The sequence below is a fragment of the Propithecus coquereli genome, unplaced genomic scaffold, assembly GCF_000956105.1.
Source record: "Propithecus coquereli isolate 6110/MARCELLA unplaced genomic scaffold, Pcoq_1.0 Scaffold58, whole genome shotgun sequence".
NCBI lineage: Eukaryota > Metazoa > Chordata > Mammalia > Primates > Indriidae > Propithecus > Propithecus coquereli.
This window is the reverse complement of record NW_012151729.1, coordinates 5687523-5697800: the sequence shown is the minus strand read 5'-3', so window position 1 is coordinate 5697800 and position 10278 is coordinate 5687523. Positions and strand designations below refer to the sequence as shown.

The following is a 10278-nucleotide window of genomic DNA, read 5'->3' as shown; positions in this document are numbered from 1 at the left end:
GCATATATCAACATATATGTGTAATATGTTTATTTTCCTTTTGTGGTTGTTTGTTTATATGTTTTTTTAAATATATCCTTTTTTATGTTCCCTCAGTTCTATATACTATACGGTATACTATAGTGTAAACATTATTCTTTTCCTCTCTTTGTCTTCAGAAAATAATATCTTGGAAATCTTTTCATATCGGAATATAGATCTGCCTTTTGTAGCCCTCGAAATGCAAAGAAAAAAATATAGATCTGCCTCATTAAAAAAATGCTGTATAAGCTGTAGCCTGAATTTAGCATAGTTTATTTACATGCTGTCTATGGATGGGCATATAAATTGCTTTTAATTTTATAAGATGTGATGAGTATCCTTATAAGTACATCCTGGCATACTTTTTTTCAAGTGTATCCATAGTTGTAATGAAATTATAGGGTCCAAAGCCATGTGCTTTTTAAAGAGATATTTCCAAATTGTCCTCAAAGGAGCTTTCACCAAACTACCCTCCTTCCAGAGCATGTGAGAGTGCTCACTTCTCCATATCCTCACCAACAGTGGCTCTCATCAACCCCTGATGGAAATGTTCTCACTCCAATAGGTTAATGAGTAAAAGTCATGACGTACTTGCTTAGACTGTAAATTGCTTCCCTCTAAACTTAGAGAGAATTCGGATTGTTGTCTCAACTTGGCTTCAGTGTTATCCAAGCCATTAACCTTTCTTTTACCTCATATTGTCACATTGTATATTTCCATTAAAAACAAAAAAATAAAAAACAAAAACACAACTAGGTATTGTTTTTATAGACTGTTGAAATCTGACTGTTGGAAACCTTGGGTTTTCTGTATTGTCAGAGTGAATTAATTAGGTGAATAATACTGGATTTTTAAAATGAATTTCACACTAGATACACCTCGAAAAATTCTTACAGAGCCGTAAGAAGAGAAATATGATGGGTCATGGCTCCAAAGAAAGGTTTTAAAATTTGAATTTGTCCTTACCTACTGGGGCAGTGTACCCTCCCCTTCTCCCTGCCTGCGGCCTCAGGGACCTCTTCTCACAAGGGCTAATGCTTCTCTTAAGCTGTGAAAAGCCTGCCATGAACACTCCCTGTTCAGAGTCTGAAAATCACAGATTAACTGTTCTGTCGTTTTAGTGCCTAGGACAACGTTTCCTTGCTTTCTAAATGGGAACATCAGAGCTGACCCTTGCTCAGGTAGAGTCTGAATGAGGATTTGGCAAAACAGTTCTGCAATAGGAAGTAGGTTCTCCTACTGCCATGGTTTTCAAGCTTTTTTGACTGCAACTCGTAACAGGAAATATATTTTTCATCACAACACGGTAGATATACTCCCAAAATCTCACTAAATTCGCAAAAATAAAAGTTTTATTAACACTGTTTAGCCTTACATTTTCATAGCATTTATCCTATTATTCAATCTATTTTCTTTCTTTTTAAAAACTGCTTGTCACAACCAACCAAAATGCTTTTACAACTCCGTAATGGATTTTGACTCGCAATTTGAAAAACACCGCATTGGAGAGTATTTTAGATTTCCAACTCTCAGAGTCAGATTTGTTTCATGATGACCTCTATGACAGAGCATCAAGCATATGAATGCCTCTTCTGACTTATTTGGTAACCATGCTAATCTCCAAAAGTAGAACCTGGGAAATTTATATCAGACCCACTCAAACCTTGCTTGTCTCCTTCCTTTCTGTAGTTCATTTATTGACTTATTATTTTTTTCTGTAACTATCTGTACAGTCTACATTTCAGGCAGTATCCAGGCATTGAGACACCAACAGTCAGTAAAAGCACAAGCATGCAACGGATGGCACATTGGGAATAAAAGAAGTTAGTCCAAAGGCATACAAGAAAATCGTTTCAAATTACAACAAATTCTGTAATAAGAATATGGCACTGCGTGTAACAGGGGACCAGGTTTAATATGGAGTGTTGGGAAAGTCTTCTGTGAGAAGTGACACTCGAACTGAGATTTGAAAGATGAAAAGGATGTATAACCAGGCGCTGGACAGCATCGTGAGTGCAGACTCAGGTCATAACACATCACAAGCTTCTAAGGCTGGAGGGGGCATGAACTGCAGGTTGGATAATGGAAGGAAAGGATCTTCAAGTTAAGGCTGGAAAAATAAACAGGGCAAGACCAAATATGTGCCTGTTGACTATGGAAAGAAGTGAAGGGATTTTTGAGGCTGGATAACATGATAAAAGCCACATTTTAAAAAGATAACTGCATTGTGGAGAATGGATTGGAGAGGTCCAAGATTGTGCAGAGAGAGCTATGAATAGCCTACTGCAGTGGTCTGGGTCAGGCATGATGGAGTAGGGTGGAACAGGGTGCTGATCTTTGACTAGTTATCTTCTTTCTTACTGAGCACATTTAGCAATGAATTTCACATTCCCTGGGACCAGACCTGTTAATTTTGGAAGTGTCAACTAAGAAATATATATATATAAAGTTACAGAGAGGCAACAGTGAGTCTGTGTGATAAATGGTGGAGGTACAAGGAAGCTCTTACTTTTTTATTTTAAAAAATCCCAGATCGGCTGGGAGTGGTGGCTCATACCTGTAATCCTAGCACTCTGGGAGGCCGAGGCGGGTGGGTCGCTCAAGGTCAGGAGTTCGAGACCAGCTTGAGCAAGAGCGAGATCCCGTCTCTACTAAAAAATAGAAAGAAATGATCTGGACAACTAAAATTATATATATAGAGAAAAAAAAATTAGCCGGTCATGGTGGCGCATGCCTGTAGTCCCAGCTACTCGGGAGGCTGAAGCAAGAGGATTGCTTGAGCCCAGGAGTGTGAGGTTGCTGTGAGCTAGGCTGATGTCACAGCACTCTAGCCCAGGCACAAATAAAAAATAAAAATAAATAAAAATTAAAAATCCCAGATTATGATATGAGCTTGAACATTCTAGATATCCCCCCATTATGTTATGCCCATGTATCTTACTGGGTAAAGTTCTGGAAAAATTAATATTTGTTCTACTCTCCCTCTGAGTTAAGAATTTGAGATAGAGGACTTCAGATCTGATGTGCTGAAAGAGAAAAGATGATTTTAACAGCCAAACCTGCCATCATGATTAAATAAACTTCTGTTTATACTGGCCAAGAGAAACATGTTGCTTCTTGCCTGGGCCTCTTCTTTCTTTGATTCATAATCCTCTGCACATTTGAACACTGCTGTTAACTTGCTATGTTGTTAACTTGCTACGACTGGCATCTTTATCAGTTTGTCCTTTGACTAAAAAGAGCTTAACCCAAGTCCCAGTAAAAATGTTTGTTCATTCAGGCTGAATTTAATAAAACTACATGTGCCCTCCCACCCCACCCCGCTTGTAGTTAAGTATAATAATAGGAGAAGAGTCACTGGTCTGTCACTGGGTTTCTGACCTGCATCGAGTAGCTTAACATAGTCAACAGCAGGGAGTGAACTGAATCTGCCCTGTATGCTAAGCCAGTCTGAATAGGTTGTTTCCACTGGCATCTCGTTATGTGTGTGGTTAGCACTCTCTTCTCCCTACTTTGGGTACCAACCCTCATACACCTCGCCATCCCTATCCCATCTGCCACCCAGCCCTAAAGGCCTTGCCCACATCCCATGAGCAATGATTCTTTGTGTTATATTATCTGAGAACAGCAGGTCCCAGGCATCATTACATGTTAACTAGCCCAATGTTGCTTACTAAAAGACCTGTAAAACACAATGAATATAATTTGTGTTCGTGTAGTTAGAAGGATTATGAACCAAATTGCCTAGATCCAGGGTCCTTTCCTGGTGGCCATTAAACCTATGGCCAGTCCTTGAATTGGGATGAAGAATGTCATTTTCCAAAAGAAAATCCCAAGTATGTGTTTCTCAAACTGTCACAAAGCACTTCCTGTGTTTCTGTCTAAATTCCCCCAAGAACTAAATTTCTGACATCTTCTGTGTGAATCAGTCTTCGCTGGTAAACAAAATTTTATTTATCAAACTAACTGTTGGGGACTGTTAGTCTTCATTAGAATGTTACTGCCTCAGATTAATGCCTCATTGAATTTCTTGTTTTTCATTTGTTTATAAGTCCCCTCCTTCTCCTTTACACAATGATAATTATAAAGAAGAAAATGTACTAAGTGCAGTTCTCCCAACCCTGAAACTCTAATTTATTTAATCAGCAAAGAACTTGTCACTAGGAGTTGCTGTACGTCCCTAGGCACTGCTGGCAGACACTTAATTCTTTGATTCAAATAAAAGTTTAAAATGTGGTCTTTCTGACATTATGTCTAAGGGAACATTTCAAAACAGTGTTGATATGGAGAACTTTATTATGACTAGAAATCATGTCTGTGCTTTGAGGGAAACAAAACAAATCACAGCAATAGGATGCATTTTTACAGGAGGCTCTTTGCACATAGCAGAGGCCAGTCCTCCTCTCTGCGTCTCTTTTGCTCTTTCAATCCTTCAGCCCCGTGCTCCCTCAAGCGTGAAGCCCGTGTCTGATCGTATGTCCTGCTTAAAACACTTTAATAACTCTGCGGCGTCTAAGACTCCTGCCATGGGATGTGGCCTCTGCCTTCCTCTCCAGACACAAGCTTCCCCATCAGACCTGTTGTTTGAGCAAATTCAAATTATTTCTCTTTCCCCACTTGCACTAGGTTCTTTCCCATGTCTGTGGTTGAATACGTGCTATTTTTCAAATTTTACTTTTGCACCTTGCGAACCCTTTGGCTCTACCATTCGTCAGGTGCTTAAGTTTGTGCATTTCCTCGTGTGTAAGTGGGAGCATGAGAGCGGCAGTGTGAGCAAGAACTGGGGTAGCACTTGCAGAGTGCCCCAGAGCCTGCCCCATCGAAGTCTCTCAATAGAAACATCAGATGTTAGCTTTGTTTTTTAGTTATTATGATTATCACTGTCCTTCAAAATTTTGCTCAGGTTTCACCTTTGCTGAGAAGCTTTCCCTTCCTCCCTATTCCAAAGAATGAATGAATTACTTCCTGGAACCGTGCTCTTACTTCTTCATTGTCCTTTTTATGTCTTTTTCTTATCATCAATGTGGAACATGATTTGTTATAATGTTGCTGGGTAGTGAAGTTGTTAGTATGGAAAAATGGGCACAAGAATGGTTCAAGGAGTGCCTGGAACTGATAGTATATGGTCCTCCTGCAACAATATGGTTAGGATATGATCATTAGCAATAAATGCATAAATGGCTTCTCTTTATTTCCTGGGGTTTATAGCTATGTAAGCAAACAGTTAATGAGTGCTTACTGTATGTCAAGCATGACAATAAATATTATACTTATCCTATTTATCCTTCGGTATGATCAGATTTGTTAGATATTCTTATTACTCCCGTATTACACACAAGGAAACTGAGGGCCTAAGGTCGTGGAGCTACTGATAGACAACGTACTCCAAAAGCCTGAGCTCTTAGCTCAAGAACTCTCTGCTCTGACCTGGAGACTCTCATTTGCCTCTGGGACTCTTTAGCATGTAAATGCATTTGATAAGTTTTCTCTTCTAATGCTATTCCAGGTATTCCTTCCAAGATGAGGAAGACATGTTCATGGTGGTGGACCTGCTGCTGGGTGGGGACCTGCGTTATCACCTACAGCAGAACGTCCGCTTCCTGGAAGATACCGTGAAGCTCTTCATCTGTGAGCTGGCCATGGCCCTGGACTACCTGCAGAGCCAGCGCATCATTCACAGGTCAGTCAGATCCCAGGGGACAGCCTTGAACGGAATGCGCAGGAGAGAATCCTCCACCTGGCTCATTCAACAAATCCTTGTTGAACATGACCTTTTATCTTCATTTAATTCTTGTAACAGTCCCCTTAGGTAGGTTGATTGTCCTCATTTCGCAGATTAAAAAAGAAAAAAATAAAACAACTCAGTACATAGAGCTTAATTTGCCTAAGGTCACAGTTAGTAAATGACATGACCAGAATCAATGAATATTGAAAGAAGAGAAAAATGTGGCATATAGGAACTTAATAACTATTCAATGAACTGATTGAAGTAGACATGGAGGAAGCACATAAAGGGAAAGAAATTGAATGGGGAGAAAGAAAATTCCTTGGGGAGAAAATTTAGGTCTTTCTAACATGTGCTGTCATTCAATTTATATTAAGTGAATCCCTAAAGTATGTACTGCAAATGGAGGTAACAAAAGCAATGTACCTCCTGCACGTAGAGCATTTGTAATAAGTAAAGACAAACAAATAACATAAGAAGCCATGAATCGACATAGACAATAGAGAGAAAAGGGTAATACTTTACATTCATAAATAAATTAGTAATTTTAATGATAATTTCACATGTAGTACCTTATTTGATCTCTGAAATAACCTGTGATAAATAATCACAGCAGATATAGTTAGACCAGTATGAAATAGGAGAAAATCATGATTTATAGACATTATCACCCAAGTTTATTTATAAGAGTTGTGAACCTAATCACCGTCAAAGCAGCTCTACTTACTGACTGATGGCTTGCTGTGTGCCAGGCATTGCTAGATACTTAATATACATTATCCTACTAAATCCTCAAAACTCAACAAAGACTCCCCATTTCATTATAGTGTCCCCATTACACAGACGAAGAAACTGTGGCTCAAAGGTTTGCCAAGGACAAACTGCTGACAAATGACATATTGCCAGGGTTTAAACCTAGATCTGTCTGACCCCAAAGTCACAGTTCTGTCTACTATACCACCTTGCATTAATTACACATATGAAACATATGCATTCATTAATTATACATTAGTAAATGAAAAATCAGCACATGTGACTCTGCTTCTGTCATCTCTAATCCTTAAAGAATTCTCTGAGTTTTTAAGTTCAATTATGTCTCATTTGGTAAAAAATTGGCTAGATACAATATCTGACTACCGCCAGTTGACATTTATTTGTAATTTATCTTGCTTAGTACGGAGCCTGTGGATAAACGTATAACATTACAATTTATAGATTCTCTGTGCCAATACCAACCTCCCCCTGTTTTTTGGCCTACACACTTAGTTATTATTTAATGTTCCACTTTTGGAAGGGCCTATTTGTATTGGAAATGTGCTCTTCGGGCTACAGAAAAATGGAAAGCAGACCAGTTAATCACGTAGGATCTCGGAAGTGAATTTGCACACCTGGTGTTTTGTCAATAACTGGGAATCCTGTTCTCAAGCACTCTTCATCCCATACTGGCTTTCTGGTCCCTCGTGTTCCTTTCTGGGGAGAAACTCTTCTATACGTAGTCTGTGGAATCCTTCTCAAAACCCTCATGCTCATTTATCTTCCCTGAATTGCCAACCGCAGCCTGTCTTGGTTGCTGACATCACAGCTATCAGAGAGGAGAAAGTCCCATGAGAAACCAGCGTGGCCTAAAAATGCCTTTTAACTCTTTCTCTTTCCCCTGTTTGAAATTGGGCTCTGTGCCTTCTTCCTGTGAGTTTCATTTTCTCTGTTGTCAGAAGTCAAGATGCTCCAAGCATTTTCCCAGGTCCTTAGGATTGTATAACAAGAGGAATGGAGGAGGAAAGAAAGTGTGACAAAAAACTGGATACAACTTTTCCTCAGGGAATTTATAGATATTGTTTTTCTGTCCTTCTCTCCCTTTATTCTCTTCCCTACTCTTTAGTGCTCATTTTGGCACTCAAATCAGAAACCAAGGGCTAACTTTCTGTTTCCTGTTCTTGAACCACCCCCAGTTAGTGCCTGTCCTCAGCAGGGCCTCTTCATACTGAAATATCTCCTTACCGTGGAAAAGGAACGGAAGGCAAACAGTGACGTTTTGAACACTGTGTTAAATCGAGGCGGCATCCTTCTGGGGTCAAAAAATGATGCAGGTGCATTTCTGTGGCCTACATGCCCCACCGCACCTACCGTGTGTCACACCCTACAGGCTGTCACAGCCTCTGGTACCTCTCCTGAGGAGCTGTGACGTTTTGGTGTGTGATCACTTAATTTATTTCTGTCTCCATTACAAAATTGTGAACTCTGTGAGTTCGGGGCATGTGCTGACTGTATAACCAGTATGTGGCAAAAATATGAAGCAGTGGACGCTGGCTGGGCCACAGGAATGACCGATTGACTATAAGCCCAGGCTGAGAAATAGAAAAAACAAAACTAAAATATAGGACATTAAAACCACAGATTTGAGACCTACCTTGGTCTTTACGTCGGAGTGATCCTATAAATTACCATCCAAACCAGGATACTCCTGAGAGCTCAAGAGGGCACTCTTAATTATGCCGGAATACAGTCAAAAGCCAGAAATATTCTGGGTAATTCAGGATGTCTATCAACATCATTAAGTCTTTTCAGGACAATAGTGACAAAATAGATGTTTTAATTCTGACAGAGCTCTGACAACCAGGATTTTCTACCCTCAGAGTACCAGATTTCAATTTGACACGATATATCTATTTGAAATGGTATCAAACGGCTTAAAAAATGTACATGGTAAAATAAGCAGTGTCCCTTTGTCTAAGGAATTTAAATGATATTCATGGTGGTGCTCAGACTGGCACTCACGGGTCAGAGTTAAAAGCATGAAGAGCAATGCAGAAGAAGAAATGGAGGCTTCTGAACACTGCAACTCTCTTTTTCAAGTCTCTTTTTTAAAAGAATCAGCAAAACTCACGCTGCATTTGATTGACTCTAAGCTAACAAAAGAAAACTTATCCTTCCGTTACTTAGAAGATTGGATTGTAAAACACATGCCGAGTTCAAGATATTAAAAGCGTGCATGAAAAAAGAATCGATGGAATACACAGTAGATTCCCCAGACGAGGAGAGACCATCTGTGTAAGATTGCAGTTATGAAATATATGACTTCCTAATTTCAGATTAAAAACTACATTTTGCCCCTGGACATGGTAGAAGATTCAAAATTATCCATAAACTGTCAGCAAATCTGTGGGAACAGGAACAGCAGTCAGCTGCCATATACTGAGGGCTTCCGGGGTACCAGGCGCTCTGCTAAGCACTTGTGGTGAATTATTTCACTCCATCTTCCCATGACTCCAGGAGGTTGATGGTGTTATTGTCCCCATTTTACAGTCGATAAAACTCTGGTTCAGAAATATTGAGTAGCTTGCCCAGGGTTGCATGGCCAGTCAGTAGATGAGGCATCACGTTAAGGAGATGCAGAGCTCTTAACCGCTCTCGCCCTACCAGTTCTCAGCACAGTAGCCCTGCGGAGGGCATGGGACAGGTACGCATGGCCACCTGCCTCAGCACATGCGGTGTGGCTGCACAGGCAGAGATGGCACGTATGAAACCAACAGACGAGAGAACAGCCTAAAACTAGAAGCTAAATTGTGTCAGAAAGACTGAAGTACTTCAGAGAAGATGGTTTGGGAGAACAAAACAAAGTTTCGTGAGAGCTCAGGGGATTTAAAGGGGATTTTAGGCTGGGTGCTATGGCTCACACCTATAATCCTAGCACTCTGGGAGGCTGAGGCGGGAGGATTGCTTGAGCTTACGAGTTCAAGACCAGCCAGAGCAAGAGCGAGACCCCATCTCTACTAAAAATAGAAAAATTAGCTGGACATGGTGGCACATGCCTATAGTCCCAGCTACTTGGGAGGCTGAGGCAGGAGGATTGCTTGAGCCCAGGAGTTTGAGGCTGCAGTGAGCTATGATGACGCCACTGCACTCTACCCAGGGTGACAGAGTGAGACTCTGTCTCAAAACAAAAAGCGGGGGCGGGGGGGTGCATTTAATAGCCAAGGCAGAATGGAGGGTCTAGTCCATGCAAGGTAGGCTAAATGGATGAAAATCTTTTGTTTGTCTCCCTGTGGTAACATAGAAAGGGCTCTGTTTTTAATTTTTCTCATGTCAACTTTTCCACCAGCAATGTCTAGCTTAGTTATTTTTTAAAACACCATAGGACCTATTTCTGCCATAAATTCCAAATGAAACATAAATGAAGTTTAGTTTTATTTTGTTTGTGGATTTTTTTAATCTACAGACTTGAATTTTTTTGTAGTTTCCTAAATATGTACAATATTCAGCTAACTCGCCTCAATTTCAGAATTTTTCTTTTCTATAGTTGTTAAAGACACAAGGTTGCATAGTAACCATTAATTTCGAATTGTACAATTACATGATCATCTTGTGAGTCAGGAAGTCAAACATTTTTCTGTGAGTATACCTTGAAATCAGCTTTAGTTTACATAGTATGGCCAGTTTCAAGTATAATATTCTCCTTCTCTTACTGTAAACCAGTGAATAAAGGCTTTAAGGTATGGATAAAGTGATTATTTGTTTTTGTTAAAAAAAAAAAA

The 10278-nt window shown here is 40.0% G+C and overlaps 1 protein-coding gene across 1 annotated transcript in view; it reads left to right on the top strand.

Moving 5' to 3' along the window:
• STK32A (serine/threonine kinase 32A) overlaps positions 1-10278 on the top strand; it is a 95465-nt gene that overhangs the window by 19980 nt on the left and 65207 nt on the right. The window contains exon 2 of the mRNA XM_012658241.1: positions 5528-5701. Coding sequence (XP_012513695.1) covers positions 5528-5701 — 174 coding nt within the window. The remainder of the gene's footprint in view (positions 1-5527; positions 5702-10278) is intronic.